Source organism: Triticum aestivum, chromosome 7A, assembly GCF_018294505.1.
Source record: "Triticum aestivum cultivar Chinese Spring chromosome 7A, IWGSC CS RefSeq v2.1, whole genome shotgun sequence".
Classification (NCBI taxonomy): Eukaryota; Viridiplantae; Streptophyta; class Magnoliopsida; order Poales; family Poaceae; genus Triticum; species Triticum aestivum.
The window spans coordinates 593,058,216-593,083,440 of NC_057812.1; the positions used below are offsets into that span (position 1 = coordinate 593,058,216).

Below are 25,225 nucleotides of genomic sequence, written 5' to 3' on the forward strand. Positions count from 1 at the left end.
ACAAGCACAAGATGATGATGGCCATATCATATCACTTATATTGATTGCATGTGATGTTTATCTTTTATGCATATTATCTTGCTTTGATTGACGGTAGCATTATAAGATGATCTCTCACTAAATTATCAAGAAGTGTTCTCCCTGAGTATGCACCGTTGCAAAAGTTCTTCGTGCTGAGACACCACGTGAGGATCGGGTGTGATAGGCTCTACGTTCAAATACAACGGGTGCAAAACAGTTGCACATGCGGAATACTCAGGTTATACTTGACGAGCCAAGCATATACAGATATGGCCTCGGAACATGGAGACCGAAAGGTCGAGCGTGAATCATATAGTAGATATGATCAACATAGTGATGTTCACCAGTGAAACTACTCCATCTCACATGATGATCGGACATGGTTTAGTTGATTTGGATCACATAATCACTTAGAGGATTAGAGGGATATCTATCTAAGTGGGAGTTCTTTAAGTAATATGATTAATTGAACCTAAATTTATCATGAACTTAGTACCTAATAGTATCTTGCTTGTTTATGTATGATTGTAGATAAATGGCCCGTGCTGTTGTTCCGTTGAATTTTAATGCGTTCCTTGAGAAAGCGAAGTTGAAAGATGATGGTAGCAATTACACGGACTGGGTCCGTAACTTGAGGATTATCCTCATTGCTGCACAGAAGAATTACGTCCTGGAAGCACCGCTGGGTGCCAGGCCTGCTGCTGGAGCAACACCTGATGTTGTGAACGTCTGGCAGAGCAAAGCTGATGACTACTCGATAGTTCAGTGTGACATGCTTTACGGCTTAGAACCGGGACTTCAACGATGTTTTGAACGTCATGGAGCATATGAGATGTTCCAGGAGTTGAAGTTAATATTTCAAGCAAATGCCCGGATTGAGAGATATGAAGTCTCCAATAAGTTCTATAGCTGCAAGATGGAGGAGAACAGTTCTGTCAGTGAGCATATACTCAAAATGTCTGGGTATAATAATCACTTGATTCAAATGGGAGTTAATCTTCCAGATGATTGCGTCATTGACAGAATTCTCCAATCACTGCCACCAAGCTACAAGAGCTTAGTGATGAACTATAATATGCAAGGGATGAATAAGACTATTCCCGAGCTCTTCGCAATGCTGAAAGCTGCGGAGGTAGAAATCAAAAAGGAGCATCAAGTGTTGATGGTCAACAAGACCACTAGTTTCAAGAAAAAGGGCAAAGGGAAGAAGAAGGGGAACTTCAAGAAGAACAGCAAGCAAGTTGCTGCTCAAGAGAAGAAACCCAAGTCTGGACCTAAGCCTGAAACTGAGTGCTTCTACTGCAAGCAGACTGGTCACTGGAAGCGGAACTGCCCCAAGTATTTGGCGGATAAAAAGGATGGCAAGGTGAACAAAGGTATATGTGATATACATGTTATTGATGTGTACCTTACTAATGCTCGCAGTAGTACCTGGGTATTTGATACTGGTTCTGTTGCTAATATTTGCAACTCGAAACAGGGACTACGGATTAAGCGAAGATTGGCTAAGGACGAGGTGACGATGCGCGTGGGAAACGGTTCCAAAGTCGATGTGATCGCAGTCGGCACGCTACCTCTACATCTAACTTCGGGATTAATATTAGACCTAAGTAATTGTTATTTGGTGCCAGCGTTAAGCATGAACATTATATCTGGATCTTGTTTGATGCGAGACGGTTATTCATTTAAATCAGAGAATAATGGTTGTTCTATTTATATGAGTAATATCTTTTATGGTCATGCACCCTTGAAGAGGGGTCTATTCTTATTGAATCTTGATAGTAGTAACACACATATTCATAATGTTGAAACCAAAAGATGTAGAGTTGATAATGATAGTGCAACTTATTTGTGGCACTGCTGTTTAGGTCATACCGGTGTAAAGCGCATGAAGAAACTCCATACTGATGGACTTTTGGAACCACTTGATTATGAATCACTTGGTACTTGTGAACCGTGCCTCATGGGCAAGATGACTAAAACACCGTTCTCCGGTACTATGGAGAGAGCAACAGATTTGTTGGAAATCATACATACAGATGTATGTGGTTCGATGAATATTGAGGCTCGTGGCGGATATCGTTATTTTCTCCTTCACAGATGACTTAAGCAGATATGGGTAATGAAACATAAGTCTGAGACATTTGAAAAGTTCAAAGAATTTCAGAGTGAAGTTGAAAATCATCGTAACAAGAAAATAAAGTTTCTACGATCTGATCGTGGAGGAGAATATTTGAGTTATGAGTTTGCTCTTCATTTGAAACAATGCGGAATAGTTTCGCAACTCACGCCATCCAAAACACCACAGCGTAATGGTGTGTCCGAACGTCGTAGTCGTACTTTACTAGATATGGTGCGATCTATGATGTCTCTTACTGATTTACCGCTATCGTTTTGGGGTTATGCTTTGGAGACGGCCGCATTCACGTTAAATAGGGCACCATCAAAATCCGTTGAGACGACGCCTTATGAACTATGGTTTGGCAAGAAACCAAAGTTGTCGTTTCTGAAAGTTTGGGGCTGCGATGTGAAAAAGCTTCAACCTGATAAGCTCGAACCCAAATCTGAGAAATGTTTCTTCATAGGATATCCAAAGGAGACTATTGGATACACCTTCTATCACAGATTCGAAGGCAAGACTTTTGTTGCTAAGTTCGGAAACTTTCTAGAGAAGGAGTTTCTCTCGAAAGAAGTGAGTGGGAGGAAAGTAGAACTTGACAAGGTAACTATACGTGCTCCCTTATTGGAAAGTAGTACATTACAGAAAACTATTTCTGTGACACCTACACCAATTAGTGAGGAAGCTAATGATAATGATCATGAAACTTCAGAACAAGATACTACTGAACCTCGTAGATCAACCAGAGTAAGATCCGCACCAGAGTGGTACGGTAATCCTGTTCTGGAAGTCATGCTACTAGATCATGATGAACCTACGAACTATGAAGAAGCGATGGTGAGCCCAGATTCCGCGAAATGGCTTGAAGCCATGAAATCTGAGATGGGATCCATGTATGAGAACAAAGTGTGGACTTTGGTTGACTTGCCCAATGATCGGCAAGCAATTGAGAATAAATGGATCTTCAAGAAGAAGACTGACGCCGACGGTAATATTACTGTCTACAAAGCTCGACTTGTCGCAAAAGGGTTTCGGCAAGTTCAAGGGATTGACTACGATGAGACCTTCTCACCCGTAGCGATGCTTAAGTCTGTTCGAATCATGTTATCAATTGCCGCATTTTATGATTATGAAATTTGGCAGATGGATGTCAAAACTGCATTCCTGAATGGATTTCTGGAAGAAGAGTTGTATATGATGCAACCGGAGGGTTTTGTCGATCCAAAGGGAGCTAACAAAGGGTGCAAGCTCCAGCGATCCATTTATGGACTGGTGCAAGCCTCTCGGAGTTGGAATAAACGCTTTGATAGTGTGATCAAAGCATTTGGTTTTATACAGACTTTTGGAGAAGTCTGTATTTACAAGAAAGTGAGTGGGAGCTCTGTAGCATTTCTGATATTATATGTGGATGACATATTACTGATCGGAAATGATATAGAATTTCTGGATAGCATAAAGGGATACTTGAATAAAAGTTTTTCAATGAAAGACCTCGGTGAAGCTGCTTACATATTAGGCATAAAGATCTATAGAGATAGATCAAGACGTTTAATTGGACTTTCACAAAGCACATACCTTGACAAGATTTTGAAGAAGTTCAAAATGGATCAAGCAAAGAAAGGGTTCTTGCCTGTGTTACAAGGTGTGAAGTTGAGTCGGACTCAATGCCCGACCACTGCAGAAGATAGAGAGAAGATGAAAGATGTTCCCTGTGCTTTAGCCATAGGCTCTATCATGTATGCAATGCTGTGTACCAGACCTGATGTGTGCCTTGCTATAAGTCTAGCAGGGAGGTACCAAAGTAATCCAGGAGTGGATCACTGGACAGCGGTCAAGAACATCCTGAAGTACCTGAAAAGGACTAAGGATATGTTTCTCGTATATGGAGGTGACAAAGAGCTCATCGTAAACGGTTACGTTGATGCAAGCTTTGACACTGATCCGGACGATTCTAAATCGCAAACCGGATATGTGTTTACATTAAACGGTGGAGCTGTCAGTTGGTGCAGTTCTAAACAAAGCGTCATGGCGGGATCTACGTGTGAAGCGGAATACATAGCTGCTTCGGAAGTAGCAAATGAAGGAGTTCATATCCGATCTAGGTGTTGTACCTAGTGCATCGGGTCCAATGAAAATCTTTTGTGACAATACTGGTGCAATTGCCTTGGCGAAGGAATCCAGACTTCACAAGAGAACCAAGCACATCAAGAGACGCTTCAATTCCATCCGGGATCTAGTCCAGGTGGGAGACATAGAGATTTGCAAGATACATACGGATCTGAATGTTGCAGACCCGTTGACTAAGCCTCTTCCACGAGCAAAACATGATCAGCACCAAGGCTCCATGGGTGTTAGAATCATTACTGTGTAATCTAGATTATTGACTCTAGTGCAAGTGGGAGACTGAAGGAAATATGCCCTAGAGGCAATAATAAAGTTATTATTTATTTCCTTATATCATGATAAAAGTTTATTATTCATGCTAGAATTGTATTAACCAGAAACATAATACATGTGTGAATACATAGACAAACAGAGTGTCACTAGTATGCCTCTACTAGACTAGCTTGTTAATCAAAGATAGTTATGTTTCCTAACCATAGACAAAGAGTTGTCATTTGATTAACAAGATCACATCATTAGTTGAATGATCTGATTGACATGACCCATTCCACTAGCTTAGCACCCGATCGTTTAGTATGTTGCTATTGCTTTCTTCATGACTTATACATGTTCCTATGACTATGAGATTATGCAACTCCCGTTTGCCAGAGGAACACTTTGTGTGCTACCAAACGTCACAACGTAACTGGGTGATTATAAAGGAGCTCTACAGGTGTCTCCAAAGGTACATGTTGGGTTGGCGTATTTCGAGATTAGGATTTGTCACTCCGATTGTCGGAGAGGTATCTCTGGGCCCTCTCGGTAATGCACATCACTTAAGCCTTGCAAGCATTGCAACTAATGAGTTAGTTGCGGGATGATGTATTACAGAACGAGTAAAGAGACTTGCCGGTAACGAGATTGAACTAGGTATGGGATACCGACGATCGAATCTCGGGCAAGTAACATACCGATGACAAAGGGAACAACGTATGTTGTTATGCGGTCTGACCGATAAAAGATCTTCGTAGAATATGTAGGAGCCAATATGAGCATCCAGGTTCCGCTATTGGTTATTGACCGGAGACGTGTCTCAGTCATGTCTACATTGTTCTCGAACCCGTAGGGTCCGCACGCTTAAGGTTACGATGACAGTTATATTATGAGTTTATACATTTTGATATACCGAAGGTTGTTTGGAGTCCCGGATGTGATCACGGACATGACGAGGAGTCTCGAAATGGTCGAGACATAAAGATTGATATATTGGAAGCCTATGTTTGGATATCAGAAGTGTTCCGGGTGAAATCGGGATTTTACCGGAGTAGCGGGAGGTTACCGGAACCCCCCGGGAGCTATATGGGCCTAAGTGGGCCTTAGTGGAAAAGAGAAGGGGCAGCCCTAGATGCGCCGCGCGCCCCTCCCCTCCCTTGGTCCGAATAGGACAAGGAGAGGGGGCCGGCCCCCCTCTCTCTTCCCCCCCCCCCCCTCCGCGAATCCTATTCCAACTAGGATTGGGGGGGGGGGGAATCCTACTCCCAGAGGGAGTAGGACTCCTCCTGGCGCGCCTCTCCTAGGCCGGCCGCACCCCCCCCCCTTGAGCCTTTATATACGGAGGCAGGGGCACCCCAGAGAAACACAAGTTGATCCACGTGATCATATTCTTAGCCGTGTGCGGTGCCCCCTTCCACCATAGTCCTCGATAATATTATGGCGGTGCTTAGGCAAAGCCCTGCTGCAGTAGTACATCAAGATCGTCACCACGCCGTCGTGCTGACGGAACTCTTCCCCGACACTTTGCTGGATCGGAGTTGGATCGGAGTCCGGGGATCGTCATCGAGCTGAACGTGTGCTAGAACTCGGAGGTGCCGTAGTTTCGGTGCTTGATCGGTCGGGCCGTGAAGACGTACGACTACATCAACCAAACGCTTCAGTTGTCGATCTACAAGGGTACGTAGATCATACTCTCCCCTCTCGTTGCTATGCATCACCATGATCTTGCGTGAGCGTAGGAAATTTTTTGAAATTACTACGAAACCCAACACCATCCACCTGCCTGGGGAGCTAGATTCGGACATGACTAGAAAGGGTTGGTAGCAATGAAAGAAATCAAGACCCGGGCGCTGGAGCTCGGGGCTGGAAAGGCTAAGGAAGAGGTAGGCGTGGGGGAGAAAGGTGGGTTTGTAACCCTTTATAAAGGCGATGAATATCGAACGCCTCCCCACAGGCCTTAAAGGTCGCCTATTCCCAAGGGATCGTGCAAACGGCACGGTTGGATTACCCATGCCCGTATCGATAGGGATCCCGTGATAAACGGGCACGATCTCTACTCTCACAAGATGTGCCAATAAAGACCGTGTCTCGTAACGTGGAACGAGAGATTGAAAGACGGTTCGAAATAATAACCAGCCAGGGGACGTCACGTCTCGCCTCGAAAGCCGTTAGTAGATGGGACTTATTAAATGTTATATCCTGTTATGGTTGTATGTGGAGTCTGTTTCGCAGAGCCGGACACGATCTCTGTTCAAGGACTACTTTGAAGTATTCGGAGGAGGAACCCGCCTTGTAATGCCGAGGACAATCTGCACGCCGGACACCTCGTCATTGAAGCCTGGTTCAGGGGCTACTTAGGGAGTCCTGGATTAAGGGGTCCTCGGGCGTTCGGACTATATGACATGGGGCGGACTAATGGGCCGTGAAGATACAAGATAGAAGACTTCCTCCCGTGTCCAGATGGGACTCTCCTTGGCGTGGAAGGCAAGCTTAGCGTGCGGATATGAATATTCATTTCTCTGTAAACCGACTCTGTACAACCCTAGCCCCCTCCGGTGTCTATATAAACCGGAGGGTTTAGTCCTAGAGGCAATCATAATCATACATGCTAGACAATTAGGGTTTAGCCATTACAATCTCGTGGTACATCAACTCTTGTAACCCCTATACTTATCAAAGTCAATCAAGCAGGACGTAGGGTATTACCTCCATCGAGTGGGCCCGAACCTGGGTAAAACATCGTGTCCCTTGTCTTCTATTACCATCGATCCTTAGACGCACAGTTCGGGACCCCTTACCTGAGATCTGTCGATTTTGACACCGACAGCGGGATTGGCAACAAAAGTGCCCGCCGAACCGTAGAAGTCCCTGGACCATAGAAGTCCCACATGTCACACTTGAGGTGCCCGCCTTAGACGGAGACTCAATACATGTTGAGCGCGGCCAAGTGTGGAAGGGGGTTGTAGCCTTCAACATCCTCTCCAAGTCCTCGTGTATGAAGCTCCTCGACTCAACGCTGGCGAGCCACCGGAGGTGAGCACTAGTGTAGGGTGCAAGGATTTGGAGGCACAATAGTGGAGCAGCATAGGCCATCGATGGCAATGAAGGGATGGTGGGAGAACATGGGTTTGAGTGATAGGGGGAGTGGAATAGGGTGTTAACACCGAACCGTCCAATCTCCCGCGCTTCCCAACGCATGCAGCCTCATGCAACGTTGCGTCTGTTAGAGTCCCGCGCTTCCCAACGCATGCAGCCTCATGCGACGTTGCGCCTGCTGGAGTCTGGCTGTGAAGAAACTGCCGATTCAACCCGTTCTTCTCAACCAAGCCGAGGGCTGCTTTAACAAGCGTGCGGGCCACGAATTCAACGCAGCCGAGACAACCAAATATCCCCTTTGTGTATCTGCTTGTACATCACGAACACAGCGTCAATGTGTCACCACTTCTCTGTTTCTTTACTTGTGTCGAAGCGTACCAATTCCATCGCTTACAGTTGGTGTATAGTGTACACGCATTTCTCACATATATGTAACTAGTTATGTATAGCCACTGACCATTTGGTGGACACAGCTTAGTTATTGAATAATGGCCACGAGCCTGTCAATCAGCAGGATCCGGGGGCGAAGCCGACGGTCTTCCTGCCGAGGTCGTAGAGCACGCCGTAGGTCTTCTGCTGCGTGTTCCCGACGACGGCGACGCTCTCGTCGTCGCCGTTGGACGCGAACGCCAGGCACACCTGCGCCTGGCTGATGGCGTACACGATCCCGGACACGTCCACGTCCAGGCACGCGCCGCCCTGGAACACCAGCGACACCGTCGGCAGCGACACGTCGCTCAGCCCCGTGAAGTCGTAGCAGGTGTCCAGGATCGAGTACGCCGGCGCCGTCTTGTACCCGCTCGCCGACATGCCCGTGGCGAACGCCTTGGACAGCGCGGTGTACGCGGTCGCCGGGAGCCGCGTGATCACCGTGCCGGAGTCCACCAGCGTCCCGGCCGTGGAGAACACCGACTCCGCGATGGGCACCTGCTGCCCGCCCACGCGGATGCCGGTCATGCCCACGTAGTAGAACGTCGGCCCCTTGTCGGCCAGCATCGGCGTCAGCCTCGCGTTGTTGCCCGCCGACCCCGGGCCGAAGTCCAGGTACCCCGTCCCCGACGACGACGCCGGGAGGCAGTAGGCGAACGCGCCGCCGTACTTGTCGTAGGCCTGCACCGTCAGCGACGTCTTCCCGCGGCCGAGCCCCATCAGCCCCGCCGTCTTCCCGAACAGCCCGCTGTTCTTCTCCCCGCACCCGAACCGGAACCCCTGCAGCACGTCCACGCACGACGCCATGTCAATATTGCTCGATCCGTGTCACGTGACGTACGCATTGGCGCACGTGTAGACTAACCTTGATGGCGTCGTGGGCGATGGTGAGCGTGTCCTGGGCGAAGAAGCCGACGGTGTAGGAGCCGTCGCCGTACTGGACGGCGTAGAGGCAGTGGCCGCCGGTGCAGCCGTTGCTGTCGAGGTCGTCGCAGGCGGGGTCGGAGCAGGAGACGTTGGCGTAGGTGGACGACTTGGCCGGGTCGAAGAGCGGCTCCTTCTGCCTGTAGCACTTGACCACGCAGGGGCGGCACTGCACCCACGTCGTGTCGCTGCCGGTGTCGAACACCACCGTGTACTTGGACGCCGGCGTGCCGAGCCCGACGGTCACCACGTAGTTGCCCGTGCTCAGCGCGCGGCCGGACGTCGCCGGGAGCGACGGGGTGGAGGAGGACGCCGAGTGCCCGGGGCTCTTCTTTGGCGCGGGCTGGACAGGCGCAGCGCGCTTCGTCAGTTTGCCCCGGCCGGTGGTCGCCGACACCCGGCGCTGGATCGACTCGACGCGGTTCTGGTCGGCGGCGAGGATCTCGTCGTGGGCCGGCCGCTTGCCGTGCGCATCGGCCAGAGGAGAGCATGGGCCGTGCTGGTGGACGATCCTCATCCTCGCTGACGCCGCAGCGCTGGGTCCGTGCTCTGCATTTTCAGGGGCATGTTCGGCTTGGATCAGAAAGTTCAGATTTTACTTGGGCTAGATAACACAGTATAGTACTCCTCAGGATGGAAATTAAACCCTTTTTAGTAAAGATAAATTCGAATTACAGGTGTAATCAATGAAATCGAACCATCCTTGTCAGGAATTGCAGAAAATCTGTACTGGTGGTGGGTTTTGGTCAGAGTGTCACTCTAGCAACTTGGTCTCTAGTTGGTCACGTTCGACCAGTCAAAGAACAGTAAAAGACAACTCAAGTATTTTTGTTCACTTCAGCTGTTCTGCAGCAAACAACTTATTGTAGAGTCAAAAAAATGTCTTACATTATGAGATCGAGCCATGCATGCAATATTCCGTGCATGAATCCAGCGTCCATCATTAAAAAATATATCATTTCAATGTGTTGCATAATGTCTCATTGCATTTTTCTAGAAAAAGTATATCATAGGGTTTCGTCATGTATCACAGAAAAGAGCTCGCTCGTTTTTTCCTATAAAAAAGAGCACATTTGTTTTTCCCTAAGAAAAAAGAATTTGGTATTACCAATCAAACTTATAAAACATAGCATGAACCCTAGAGCAAACGGTTGACGGTGGATCCATATTCCGTGGCATGGTAGAATTGATTTGTTGAAATAATACTAGAAAGATTTTATTCAACAGTTTTTATAAGTCTGGATTATTTTTGGTGGGACAAAATCACACTTGTAGTCCTCGCTAAGTGATCTACGGACCTGAATGTAATTCTTACTTCTAGTGTTTTTTGTACTAGCCGTTGATAGGTGTACCAGATATACTTTTTGATCTACATACCAGATATACTTTTTACTTTTATTGTTCTTTGTACTGCCTTAACAGATGATTAATAGATCGAAAGTTTAAAAAAAACCAAAGAGACGTATCCAATTAATCTCGATGTCAATCCAACAACAAATATCGTTTAGCATGCAATTAATATCATATTGAATATCAATGCTGTGCTTATCATCACATATACACAAGTAATATACTCCTATATTCAAATGGCAACATATCGACGTACGTTGCAGTATGCATTTATTAGTTGGTGTCAAAAGAAGAGATGAAATTACTAAGGCCGAAAAATAGAAACAACACAGGCGATTCAACCATGGCCGGATTCAATTAGCTAGACGCAGCAGTCAACGAACGACTGAGAGAAGAAAAGCGACCAGCTTGACGGGCGGCGATCATGAGCTCGACCGGGGAATTAACCTGCTGTCGCGGGGCAAGCCGGGCCGGGGAACAGGGACGCCACGCTCAGCAGCGCGCGATCATCCGAGCTCCCCGCAGCACGGGCAGCCCAGACCCCGAATGCCGCGAGGACGGCGGCGGCGGCGAGCAGCCGAAGGAAGCCACGGCGAGAAGAAGCGGCAGCGGAGGCGGCCATGGCGTGCACCACGGCACAAGTGGCCGTCAGGTAGTGGGGCGGCTGGGGTCCTGGTGAGTGGAGGGAACACAAATTAAGCGGTCCATCACACAGCTCCTATCCTGTCATATATATAGCCTGGGGCCGGCTGATTAGTCTGACGGGAGCCGTGCGCACTGGCTGTTGCTTCGTCGTGTCTTTCTTCGGGTGTCCGGCCCCTCTCCGCACTGCGCTTCGGGGCAGGGACGAACTCGAGGGTGCACTGATCGGCGATTGCGCGCCAGGCAATTGGCATCGTGTGATTTGTGAACCCCGGTCTGGCGGCAACTCGATCACATCCGACCCAACATGGCCTTGAGAAGATCCAAGATCTTCGGCAACTGGTGACTGGCGCCTCTCTCATTGTAGTGACTGGCGCTTCTCTCTGGAGTCTGGACCGGGAGCAGAAGTGCTGGAAGTCTGGAATCGGCCGTACTGACAGAACGAGTTGGTGCAAGTAGCTTTGCTTGCTAGATGAGGGCATTTCTAACCGATCCCTTATAATTGGTTAGAGGAGTAAAAATTCTAGCCGGCACCTAGCCGATCCCCGTTGTAAGGAAGTAAATTTTTTACTCCAGCCCCAACATTATCCTTAACTATACTCAAACGCGTGGCGGCTGAGTAAAAGCCGCACCGCTTCCTCGTGTCGCCCCCCACCCCCCAGTCTCTGCAAATTTGCCGGCGCGACTCCCGGCGATAGCCCGCCGCCCCCGCCGCTACCTCGTTGCCTCCCCCGCCCCCGCCGCCCTTCTGCCCAACGTCAATTCCGTTCGCCCCCCATCGCCGTCGCTGGAATCAAGGTGAAACGCCGCCGCCGCTATTGTTGATTCGTCTGATTGCTTCGTTGCTTCTTCTTTTTCTGCCGGCTGCCGCATCTCACCTTGAGTGCACACCGCTGCAGGTCATTCCCTCTCGTCGTCGGCGACCTGTTTGGTCAAAAAGACACCGGCCGGTCGGTGCACCACCACTGCATCGCAAGTGTTCGTCAAATTGCCTTGGTGAGTTTTTTTATTGTTTCTTTGTGCACTGAGCCGTTTGGATTGAACCTAGCCGTTTGAATTGTAGGTGAAGAGGTCGAGGGAGATGGCCTTGGAGGACTCGTCGTCATCCGAAGAGGAAGAAGACGGCGACGACTTTGAAACCCTTTTAGGCATGATTTTCAATGATGATGTTCGGCGGCTGAGGAGAGGATCACACTTTGGCCACATACACATCAACCGTGATAGAGTGGAGGATCATGCCAAGATCGCGAGAGACTACTTTGACCCAAAGCCAACCTATCCGGAGGAGTACTTTCGCCGGCGCTTTCAGATGCACACAACTCTTTTTCTAACCACTGCAAAAGCCGTTGAGAGATATGATGACTGGTTCAACCTCCGCAAAAATGCATGTGGAGAGATAAGAGCAAGCCCTCTGATGAAGTGTATTGCGGCTATTCGAGTCTTGGCATATGGGTGTTCGACCGATGCAATCGATTACTATGCCTGTATTGGTGAAGACACAATCTTGGAGGCTGTTTGAAGGTTCATTAAAGCAGTGATCGCTCTCTTTAGCCCAGAGTACTTGAGAGCACCAACCAAGGAAGACACCCAGATGCTGATGACTGAGGGTGAGGCAAGAGGATGGCCAGGGATGCTTGGATCACTTGACTGTATGCAGTGGACACGGAAGTATTGTCCTGCAGGGTGGAAGGGTTTGTACAAAGGCCATTGCAACGATCCAATGATCATTCTTGAGGCAGTTGCATCGAAGGATCGTTGAATATGGCATTGATTCTTTGGTTTGCCTGGCTCTCACAATGACTTGAATGTCCTGTCGAGATCACCCCTGTTTTCTATGCTTATTCAAGGTGAAGCTCCTGGTTGCAACTACTCGGTCAAGGGCACAACTACTCGATGGGTTACTACCTTGCGGATGGCATCTATCCACCATGGGTCACCTTGGTCAAAATAATTCCGCGTCCAAAAGGTAACAAAAACATTCACTTTGCCCAATGTCAAGAAGCTGCTAGGAAAGATGTTGGGAGAGCCTTCGGTGTGCTTTAGAAGCGCTTTGCAATTGTTCGTGGCCCTGCCGAGTACTAGAGATTCAAGGTTCTATGGCGGATCATGACTTGTTGCATCATATTGCATAACATGATCATTGAAGACAAGAGAGATATGGTTGAGAACTTTCGGTACACCACCAACGGGACTTTGGTTGAGCCATAGTATGATACGAACAGGAGCATCGCAAGATCGAGAACCGTCAAGTTCATGCTCAACTCCAACAAGATCTTAGCGAGTCCTAGTTGTTCTATCACATGCTATTTGCTACATTTGAACCATTTGGCATGTTTAAATTTGAATAATTAGGTTTGTAAACTTTGAATTCGGTTTGTAATTATATTCATGATTTGCTTGAACATTCCAATTTATGTTTAGTTTCTATACGTGTGCTGATATGTAATTGCAATTTACACTAGAATTAGAAAGCTTAGAAATTTACTCCGTTATATATAGGGGATCGGCTAGGTCCGGCCAAAACTTAGTGAGTAAATTTACTCCACTAAGGGTTTACTCCACCAGATACTCCACTATTTTTAGGGGATCAGTTAGAAATGCCCTAAGGGAACCTTCCACACGGACTCTCAAATCCCCCGCATCCGTTTGGATTGAACGGTTCGGACCCATTTTGTCATTCAACGTGATACTTCATAAGTCTTCGAACCGGTCCAGACGTCCATTTTCCCGTAAGTAAGGATGGCACTTTTATCCATGGACATGGATATCCATGGATAACCGATTCAAATGGATAGAGTTTGGATATGCTTTGGTGTCCATGGGCGGCGCCCAAATCCGACCCGACTGGTCGTGAGTAGGGCATGGATATAATCTTTTACCCATGGGTATACCCAAACCCGACATGATAGTATGACTTAATGGGCAAAAATCTGCTATCCCTACCCAACAGTCACATGTCCCACTGCAATTTTACACTTTGTTATCTAAAACATGCAAAAGAAACTACACAATCCTTGTTGTAGATTTTATTAGTGGACATTTAATCCCCTCCGTAACATACTCCAATGTGCCTTCCCTTATTTTTATCTCCTTGTTAAATGACTCGTCATTCTCATCTATTAGAAAAAATAGTAAATGATCTTAGGTTATGACTGGACGTTTTGATTTACCATAAGTTGATGTTTACCATAAGTGAAGCCTAGCCTGCCATGAAGTGAAGAACGGAAGAGCTTATGTTAACATTGTGTTATTTCTTATTTATATGTTTCGAGAGGACCCAATGAACATCCAGTGGGTATGGATATCCATCGGGTTTGGACATGGACACAATTTTTCACCCGTGGATTTTTTTCATGGGCGGGCAAAGACTGTGTTCATGTATATGGATATGGATTTGATATTGTTCAACCCGATCCAAACCCGACCCATTGCCATCCTTACCCATAAGCCGGAGGTAACCTAGGGGGCTTTGCGGCCGTCCAAACCATTTCCACGTACGTGTCGGACACCCTGGACCCATCGAAAACCCACTCACATGTCTGCACCCTCTCCAGAGCGAAGCTGTTGCCACACATTCATGTCAATCTAGAGCTCCAGCGGCACATTCATGTCGGCTCAAAGCGAATGTGACCTCTCAATGCAACTAGCATTGAAGCTGCATGCTGGCCCATAATGCCACCTGTACCGCGTCTCGGTCTCGGCACATGTTCAATGTCAGAGCGACGTGACGGAATGGGATGGGACGACTATCTACCGTATTCAAGCCGGTTTGTCCTCTGTCCGCCTGCCGACAATAAACATGCGTGACGGTTGAGAAACTCACTATTGCGCTCGCACTGACACTACCCGCCGCTTGGCCTTGCTGACACTCGCTATTTAAACGCTGCCTCACCAAACATCATCCACACCACAAAACACATCCGCTTCCAATAATCCTCCTCGCACCACCTTTGCCATGACTGCGAGCTCTAGGGTGATGTGGAAGTGCCTCTCGACGGACCAGGAGAACGAGGTAGTCCACCTTGCGGAAGGCTGGCAGATCTGTGAGTGTGTATTGGGTACAGGTCGGCTTGCCGGCGAGCTCTCCCCAGGTCTTCGATGATAACCCAACGATGGTGGAGTCCTCCTTCGACGAGCGGAGCCCCTGCTCACGCAGGTCCATGACGAAATAACCATGGAGCAGAGCACTTTGACGCTATCATGACGGGGGAGCAGCGGCACAGCAAACGGTGTCATCATTCTCCCGGGCGCTGGAGGAGCAGCGGTACAACTTGTCCCTCCTCGCGCATCCCCAGCAGGCGGAGGGCCAAATCTACTACGAGTTCACGAGCGCGGAGGCCGTGGCGGCCATGTCCATGGAGAACCCCAACTTGGCTCGGGAACAATAGGTGTTGTACGAGGCCGCGTGTAGTGCTCGTGTGGCAGAGTTGGATACGCATGCAGTCGTGAACGGGAATGCCGTCACGTGCAGGTCGTTGGCACTGGTACGACGATGAGATCGACCCGTCCACATCCATAGTCAACCTCACCTCCACCGGAGACGACCAGGTCATGGACTATGAAGAGGAGTAGGGCTTGGTACACGACGACGCCTTGTGTCCCATGTGGACTAGTCCATATTCCATGTCATACTCTTCCTCGCCGGTGACCTCAGTTCACTTCACAGGGTTCACGGCCATCGTACATGGACATGGAAGGGAACAACAAGGACGTGGAGGACGGGGGCCGACCAAGATTTAGATTAGGTTAGGGTCCGAACGCTTTTATTTAATGAAATATGTCAAAAATGTAATGAATGTTATCCGGTTTAAATGAAAATCATCCTATTTTCTGAAGTTCATCTGGTTTCTTCATATTTTCTTTGAAATGTATGCGGACATGGTTGGATGGCAGATCCCTATATCACTATCGGCGGATGCGTACGGACGCATCCGCGGACAAATAGAGTGTCCGCATAAGGTTGGCTTTCCCTAAAAAAAGTTTGCGAGGTAATTGGTAAATTATGGGACAGACTATTTGTCATATGTATAAATAATTAGATTCATTCCTCATCTCACCTTCTACACTCTTCTCTCATGTCGTCAACATATACGCTATCGCCACCAGTCAAACTGTTATCCCCCGCCACCCATGGTCAACTTCTCCGCCACACGATGCCACATCTAGGTCACCACCACCTTGTCCATCCCTTCACCCACCTTATCTGTCATGGCCATCTGAAAGGGCATGTAGCCCATAAGTGTGGTTTTGGTAATTAATGACAATCTCTATGGACTAATGTTTTCAGTGAGATATATTTTAAGTTTTTTCCATAGGTGGTGCATCTATGATATTGGATGGAATCAAGGGCGAAGTCCATATATATGAAGATATATTTGCTCTAAGCTTTGGTATTAATTGACAATTCCTATGGAGCATCAAGTGCATTGAATCTTATATGAAGATATGTTCCGTAGTGATGCTTGAAGTGCATTGAGTTGTTTTGTGAAGAATGCCATGAAATCATCCAAAGCAGTCCTCATGGTACCCGTCTCTAGATATCCCGTGCCCACGGGCCTCCTAACCCCAGTATGCATGGGGTCCCTAACCCCCATGCACATAAGGCCTAGGTTTTGACTCTCGAGGTCCCATATCTAGTGAGGTTTCAAGCTGGTCTTTGGGGATTTCTATTGAAGCCATCAAGATTGATTTTAATGTCTAACCAATTCTGTTCAAGGTGGAGTTCATTAGACGATCTCAAAGATTGACACATGTAGGCTTATAAGAATCAAGAGCTTGAGAGAATAATCAAAGAGAAGAATTCAAGCTATGGCTTCAAGACAAGATCATGTGAAGCTCGTGTGTTAGGTCTTAGTTGATCAAGTCTTGAAGCAAGTAACTAGAGTGAAGAATTCATTGTGCCTCTCAAGAGATTATGATGGAATTCTTAGAAGATCAAATGATGACTGTCGGTGTCAAAACCGGCGGATCTCGGGTAGGGGGTCCCGAACTGTGCGTCTAGGCGGATGGTAACAGGAGGCAGGGGACACGATGTTTACCCAGGTTCGGGCCCTCTTGATGGAGGTAATACCCTACGTCCTGCTTGATTGTTCTTGATAATATGAGTAGTACAAGAGTTGATCTACCACGAGATCGAAGAGGCTAAACCCTAGAAGCTAGCCTATGGTATGATTGTTGTTATTGGTCCTACGGACTAAACCCTCTGGTTTATAGAGACACCGGAGGGGGCTAGGGTTACACAGAGTCGGTTACAAGGAAGGATATCTACATATCCGTATTGCCAAGCTTGCCTTCCACGCCAAGGAGAGTCCCATCCGGACATGGGACGAAGTCTTCAATCTTGTATCTTCATAGTCCAATAGTCCGGCCAAAGGATATAGTCCGGCTGTCCAGATACCCCCTAATGCAGGACTCCCTCAGTAGCCCCTGAACCAGGCTTCAATGACGATGAGTCCAGCGCGCAGATTGTCTTCGACATTGCAAGGCGGGTTCCTTCTCCGAATACTTCATAGAAGATTTTGAACACGAGGATCGTGTCCGGCTCTGCAAAACGAGTTCCACACACCACCGTAGAGAGAATAATATTTCCACAAATCTAATCTGCTGACGTACCCCATAGTGTGACATCACACCACAGCCAGGTTTTATTCGAATCGGTTTTCATAACCCATCTCAGCGTGTTTCGCGAGGCGGTTTCCTTGGCACGTCTTGTCGACGCAGAGATCGTGTCCCCTTTATTACAGGATTCTCATCAATACGGACGTGGGTAACCCAACCGTGCCTATTGGTAGGACTCCTAGATCTTAGGCAAGTCCCAAACGGCCACAAGGAGGACGCTTGATATTCACCCTCTTTATAAAGGGGACAAGGCCTTTTCTTTTTCCCCTCTCGTGCTCAATCAAATCCTTCCCCCGCCTCGAGTTCTAACACCCAAAACTCAGGTCAGGTGCTTCGGACCTTCAACTATGTCTGGATCCAACCTTCAAGGTCGGTGGATGCCTTCCTCCGTCATGGAGGAGGACATCAAGAGGTTGAGAGAGGCCAGATATCCGACCGCCGAAATTTCGCATCGGCTGCCTGCCCGAGGGCAAGTCGTCCCTACTCCCGAACCCAACGAGAGCGTCGTGTTCGTCTCCCACTTCCTCTGAGGACTAGGCCTCGCTCTGGATCCCTTTGTTAGGGGTCTTATGTTCTATTATGGGCTAGATTTTCATGATCTGGCCCCGGATTCCCTTCTTCACATTTCGTCATTTATTGTCGTATGTGAGGCCTTCCTCTGCATTACCCCTCATTTCGGCCCGTGGCTCAAGACCTTCGATGTGAAGCCGAAGATGATCGAGGGGCAGCACGCAGCGTGCGAAGGTGCTTCAATAAGCAAAATCGCTGGCGCTCCATGGCCTGAGGGTAGCTTCCCAGAGGTGTCCGAATTGTGGCAGCGGGAGTGGTTCTACATCACAGCTCCTCGAAGTGCCAAGTGGGTAACTGCTCCCACCTTTCGCTCAGGCCCCCCACCACAACTGATGTCATGGATCAGCATGGGGCTGAGCTGGGGTCCAGCCAAGGACGTGCCAATATTGCAAAGCCATATCTGAGATATCTTTAAGAGAGATTTCAGCCTGGTTATGGTAGTGCAAGTTATTCTAGTTCGTCGAGTCCAGCCTTGCAAACGCCGTCCCCTCCGCATGTGGGAGTTCAACCCGGAGGGACCGCGAGCTATCCAACGCTTCCTCGGCATGACGCCCAAGGAGATGTATAAATTGTTCTTCAGACCACAAATAATGTGTCCGGACATCACTGAGGATGTAGGTCTGAGATGCAATCGCCCGGATACCCAAGTAAGTAGCCCTGCACCCGAACACACTGTCCGTTTATTTATCGCAACGTCGCCCTAAAAAAGCCGCTCTTTGACCAGGATTGGATAGCGAAGGCAAAGTTGATCAGGTGTCCGCCCCCCCTCCCTGAGACCTCACCAAATCCCGTGCTAACCAGGATGCTGGAGATCGCGCCTTATCAAGCGCCCTTAGGAGAAGATAAAGGGGGGAACAAGGAGGCTAGCGCCTCCGCGAAGGAAGTTAGCCGGGGAGGAGGGACTGAAACTTCCTCTCCCCAGGGAAGGAAGAGGACCGCCTCTGAGGACCCGGAGACAATGGTCTCCAAACGGGGGAAGAAATCTTCGCCGGAGGGTCCTGCCTCGGGGGCTACCCCGGCCGCACTATGCCCTCAAGGGGATCAGCCCTCCGCCGAGCTGTAAGTAAAAGGGTACTTAATAATGAAAATATCTCGCTTTACTTCTGAGGAAAATAACCGAAGCATTTATCTTGCAGTTCGGATCTTAGCCCTTCTCAGCAGAGCTTGTCTTCAGGGGATCTTCTTCCAGAGATGATGGAGAGCGAAACGCCTCCCCCTGCCATACCGCCTCATGAGGCGGGCGACCCCGAGGTGTCGTCACGGAGGGTTTCTCCTGATCCGGCAAGGCCAGAAGGCAATCCTATGGCCACCCGAAGTCCTTAGTATCCGGCTCTTGAAGAGGGAAATCGAAAGAGTCTCGCACCATCTGGATTACGGTCGGACGTACTGAGGGATCTGCTAGAGCAAGCGGCTATCTCAGAAGAGCACTACACGTTGATGAGCATGGTGATTGAAAGGATTTCGTCCGCCGAAAGAGGGTTGCATGAAGCCTTTATGAGTCTACTGACGGGTTTTGAGGTAAGCGAAATGATGTACATTTTTGACAGTACCGCACATTTTTAGATGTGCCCTGTGTAGATAGTAGCCCCTGAGACTCTAGGTGTTGTCGAAGACAACAGCGCACAGAGGATCATAGTCCCAGAAATAATCGTGCCGCCTTAATATGCAGGTGGCGGAGGGTCCGGTGGCCAGCAGGACTGATGAGTTTGCCGAGCTAAAGCGGCAGCTTGACATGGCAGACGCCGCCATCGTACTTGTCAACAAGCGGCTTGATGAGGCACAGGGTATGTGATTCCTCCGGTGACACATGGGAAGAGGAGCATGATGCCAGTATCTATAACATGTGTGTGAATGCAGATGAAGCTGCGGCCGTGGAGAACCTTCGGGCGGAACTTGCCCGAGCCAAAGAACAAGCCAGGAAAAGTGATGCGGCTGCCCTAAAGGCAACCGAGGAGCTGAAAGCCGAACAGGCTGCTCACTGCCAAAGCAAGGAGGAAATAGCCAGGATGGCTGTGGAATTGAAGAACGCCACTGACCGTTACGAGCTTCTTGAAAAGGAAGATCGAGCGAAGAGGATAGACCTGGAGAAGGCCACGATGGCGACCAAAGACACCCGCTCTGCAATGAGAGCGATGAAGGAGGAGCTGCGTCAAGCCGGGGATATCGTGGTTGGGAAGCCCTTTATGCTGCGGATGAAGTTCGAAGATCCTAGGTACACCCCTTTGGACCAGCTGTGGAGTTCTACGGACGCATATCTGGACTTAGCGGCGAGTGCTGCCGATGCGGCCGAATACTTCCGAGATCAAAAAGATCGCGAAGTGGAAAAGCTGTTCTGGTCACAATTTAACGTTCCAGAGCGTCCGCTTCCATTGACTGATCGGTTGGCCGAATGGGCTGAGCTGAATAGGTTGTCTGGACTCGCCATAAGGTCTGTTGTGGATCATCTGTGGCCGGGAAGGCCAAAGCCAAACAATTATTTTAGTTTGGTGCAGCAGTTCCTTGGTGCAGTGCCGCACATCAACGCGATGAAGAGGTCAGCGTGCGTAGAGGGTGCGCGGATGGCCCTTGCCCGTGTGAATATATACTAGGCGGAGATGGAGGCCACCGCCATTGCAGCCCAAGATTCGGACGAGAGCCGAGTACCAGCCGAGCACTACTTTCGAGAAGTTCTTGAGGGTGCTCGTTCAATAGAAGCGCAGTGCTCGAAGAATATTATGTTCTAATGACATGTATTCCCATTGAAAAACAATGTTTTACTGAATTGTAAAGGCTATTTTATACTTGTGCTTGAAAGAATTATAATACCTCATGTGCGGCCGTTTATATATATAACCTGAAAGATGGCAGTCGTCGGCTTCAGCCCCCACACATATAATGCGGGGGTGCTCGCAGAAGACGCATGTTCACACTTGATCCAATGTCTTGGTCCATTAAGGAGGTGATAGCGCAGCGAACTAGGCAATCGGACTATAATGCTTTAACACTTTCACTTAGCCAGAGGAGTTTGACAGTGGGGCTACTATATAGCCCCTGGTGGCTCCGCGCTCATCCGAATTCGGGGTGTGTACATGCCTGGCCGGGAAACGGCCCTTCGTTAAGGTGGAGGAATCCCGAAGATTCCGCTAGGTCATCGAGTGGTTGACCAGTCTCACGCTATATCATGACAGTCAGTTTTCGGCTTTCCCTACTGAGGTGCTCGTCCGGATGAACCAGGGCACAATCGCAGTAGTTCTCCTGGTGCCGCCTTAGCCGATAGAGCGGAACGTAAGGCAGCAAAACACAGGAGCCGGGCAAACCCAACATTTGACCAAAGACATGATTCGGAGCTGATGCATATTCTGGCGTGGCCACATGCCAATACGTCAGCATCCTTCTCAATTGTACTGAGAATCCGGGGGATGTGTATCAACAAGAGACAGTAAAAAAGGTTTATGCAGGGTCTTAATCTAAAAAGAATCATTGGAACGGGTCCCTGCTACACGTCTGCGCCTGTGTCTCCGTTGTGCCGTATCCTGGACGGGTGTAGCACGATGGTCATCTGTAAAAGAGAGGAACTTAGCTGAAAAGTTTTTGTGCAAAAGGTAGGTTATACTAAATAAACCATGTACAGTTCAAGATGAGTAAAGTTGAGCCTAATTGCCACTTGTCTACGTGCATTGAGCCCCTTGTATTGTTATAGGGGTATAGCCATCAAACTTGTATCAATTATATATAGCTACACCGGACTCGTCTAACCGCGTCCGTGGTCTTAACGACCTGTCAGATGCTCTAGTTGGTGAGGCCGTTTAGTGTGCGGCTGCCAAGGCAGCCGCACGGTCTTCCGTGCGCAAGGAGCACTCAATATTTTCATTTACTGTAATGATGCCACGTGGACCGGGCATCTTAAGCATGAGGGAAGCGTAATGCGGTATTGCGTTAAAGCGAGCGAAAGCTTCGCGTCCGAGTAGTGCTTGATAGCCACTGTGGAACGGAGCGATGTGGAAGGTTAACTTTTCGCTGTGGAAGTTATCGGGAAAACCGAATATAACCTCTAGTAGCAGGGAGCCCGTGCAATGGGCTTCTGGGCCTGGCATTACTCCTTTAAAGGTAGTATTGCTATGGCTGATTTTTGTTGGGTATATCCCCATTTTGCGGATTGTGTCCTGATATATCAGATTTAAACTACTGCCGCCGTCCATCAGGACTCGTGTGAAGTGGTATCCATCAATTATCGGGTCTAACACCAAGGCAGCCCATCCTGCATGTCGGATACTTGCCGAGTAATCCCGATGGTCAAAGGTGATCGGTTTGGACGACCAGTGGCAGAACTCCGCAGTGATAGGCCCTGGGGCATGTGTCTCTAGGAGTGCCGCTTTGTTCCTCCCCTTCATCACGTGTAACATGTTTACTGTTTTAACTTCTGTTGGGAATTTCTTCTGTTCCCCAGTGCTTTGCTTGCGAGGCTCGTCCTCGTCTTCTCTTGGTGTATCCTGCCCCTTGTGTTCGGCATTGAGTTTGCCGGACTGCTTGAAGACCCAACATTCTCTATGGGTATGATTTGCAGGTTTATCGGGGGTGCTGTGGATCTGACATATTTTGTCCAGAACCTTGTTCAGGCTGGACAGTTCGTCTTTGTTGCCTTTGGAGGGCAGCTTTTGCTAACCTGGCCAAGAGCTTCTGAATCCGGCATTTACCGCCGTGCTCTTCGGGCTGTCTTCTTTATTCCGACGCTTGTTTTTGCTGCGTCGTGGCTTCCCGTTTCCGTCCCTGACTTCGGATGTACTTGGGTCGCTGGTGCTGCATCGGGCTAGCCAGCTGTCCTTGCCCGCGCAAAAGTGGGTCATGAGGCTTATTAATGCTGCCATTGTTCTCGGCTTTTCTTGGCCAAGGTGTCTGGCAAGCTATTCGTCCCGAACGCTGTGCTTGAAAGCTGCTAAGGCTTCAGCGTCTGGACAATCGACTATTTGGTTCTTTTTAGTGAGAAACCTGTTCCAAAGCTTTCGGGCTGACTCTCCGGGCTGTTGAGTTATATGATTTAAATCGTCTGCATCCGGTGGTCGGACATAGGTCCCTTGAAAATTTGCCTAAAAAGCGTCTTCAAGCTCTTCCTAGCTTCCAATGGAGTTTTCGGGGAGGCTTTTAAGCCAGTGCCGAGCTGGCCCTTTGAGCTTGAGGGGTAAGTACTTGATCGCGTGGAGATCGTCTCCTCGAGCCATGTGGATATGGAGGATGTAGTCCTCAATCCAGACCCCAAGGTTTGTCGTTCCGTCGTACGCCTCTATGTTTACGGGTTTGAATTCCTCTGGAAATTCATGGTCCAGCACCTCATCGGTGAAACATAGGGGGTGTGCGGCACCCCTGTATTTGGGTGTACCATGGTGTTCGGATTTTTGTTGTGTTGGATTGTGTGCTGGAGCGCGCTTGCTTGGCCCATAGATGGATCTGGTTGCGCCGTCCTTTTGATGCGAGCCCTCACGTGGATCGTGTACTGGCTTGTGTGCGGCGTCATTTGCCGCTCTATGTTGGCCACGAGGTCGTCTATCCGACCGGATGGCTGTTTTGTTTTTTGATTGCGGGGGATCTAAGGCCTCCTCATCGAATTCAGGTAGCAGCTTTCGCTTCGGGTAGCTCTTTGTGTGGTGACTACCGCCGTACTTTGCTGCAGTGTTGAGTACTTCACTCCATCTAATTCTGAGTGTGTCTTGTGCAGCCCTGAGCCTTTGCTTCTGCTTTTTCAGACTCCTCGCAGTGGCAACAAGCCTTTGATGGGTATTCTGTTGCTTCGGGTGCTTGTCCGGTGTGATGTCATCCGGACTGTTATCTTCGCCGGAGTCGGGTTGTTCGGTTTGATTCTCCGTGTTGCCGTGGTCGGACGGTGGTCTTCAATCCGGACATGGGACGAAGTCTTCAATCTTGTATCTTCATAGTCCAACAGTCCGGCCAAAGGATATAGTCCGGCTGTTCGGATACCCCCTAATCAAGGACTCCCTCAATGACCAATATGATATTCATAGTGAAACTTGAGTTGTTCATGAAAGAGTCTTTGGTGATCTCTTATTGAAGCAATGAAGGGAAATGAAGAGTTCATTGTGGCCTTCAAGAAATCAAGTTGGTTCATGAAGTAAACATGTTGGTTGACCAAGATGAAGCTCGAAGATTATATCTAGATGGTCAACTCACAAAGGGCAAACATTGTACCACTTGGGATCAAGTGATCTAGTGGTATGGTAGGTAACTGTGGATTGCATTTCCCAAAGTAACCCATGCTATGCATTTTCTATGTCAATTCGGGTTAGGTGTTTCTCATGGGCTTGCATCAAAAGAAATATTTCAAGTAGCCTATGTGAGGATGACATCAAATGGTGATGGTCATCAAGTTTGGGGAGTCCAAGTGCAAGATGAGAAGCCAGAGGTTATATGCTTTGAATCTTGCGATCCACATTGTGATTATGTACATGTAAATATGTGCTTAAGTGAAGGCTTCCCTCATTGCAATATGGGGGAGCAATTCGACTATCTTCACCAAGTGATTGTGGACAAGAAAAGGATTCCAACTTGAGGCAAGCATTAATGCCATCAACAAGCTCAAGTGGAATGTGCAAGGCAAAGGTATACCTTGGCTATATTTTCCTAGTTTTGTCGGTCTCATGGTGCTTGGTGGGAGACCGAATTATAGGTTTGATAGCCGTACTATCAAGAGGGATTTTCGAGTGAGTAGCTTGATCATGTCACATATAAAGAGCTCAAATCTTTGCATGATTTGCATCATTATTTCTTGTTTATCTTGGGTGGTTCTCTACATGGAGACCTTGGGATTTTCCATACCTTTAAAACGAGCCCAAGATCACCAAATTCAGAGTTCGTATGCCAAAGGTATGCATGTTTCAGTTTCCTCTTGTTGTGTGTTTCTAGGTACCCCGTGCGCACGGGACCCCGTGGGCATGGGGTCTCAACCCCCGTGGGCCCGTGGTGTCTATGAATTGCCCGTTGGAGCCTTAGCGGCTAGTTTTGGGGTTTGGCTATTTGAGGGCTCCGTCCCCCTTCGGTTTGGGGGTTGTTCACACACACACACACACACACACACACACACACACACACCCG

General features: G+C 48.7%; 1 protein-coding gene across 1 annotated transcript; it reads right to left on the reverse strand.

The window, feature by feature from the left end:
- Positions 1 to 7,949: 7,949 nt before the first annotated feature.
- Positions 7,950 to 11,036, reverse strand: LOC123148492 (aspartyl protease family protein At5g10770). The gene is made up of 3 exons (XM_044567918.1): positions 10,763 to 11,036; positions 8,907 to 9,514; positions 7,950 to 8,821 (listed from the first exon to the last, which is right to left on the reverse strand). Exons 1-3 carry the CDS (start codon positions 10,935 to 10,937, stop codon positions 8,120 to 8,122), a joined length of 1,485 nt encoding a protein of 494 aa, XP_044423853.1. The 5' UTR covers positions 10,938 to 11,036; the 3' UTR covers positions 7,950 to 8,119.
- Positions 11,037 to 25,225: the final 14,189 nt, after the last annotated feature.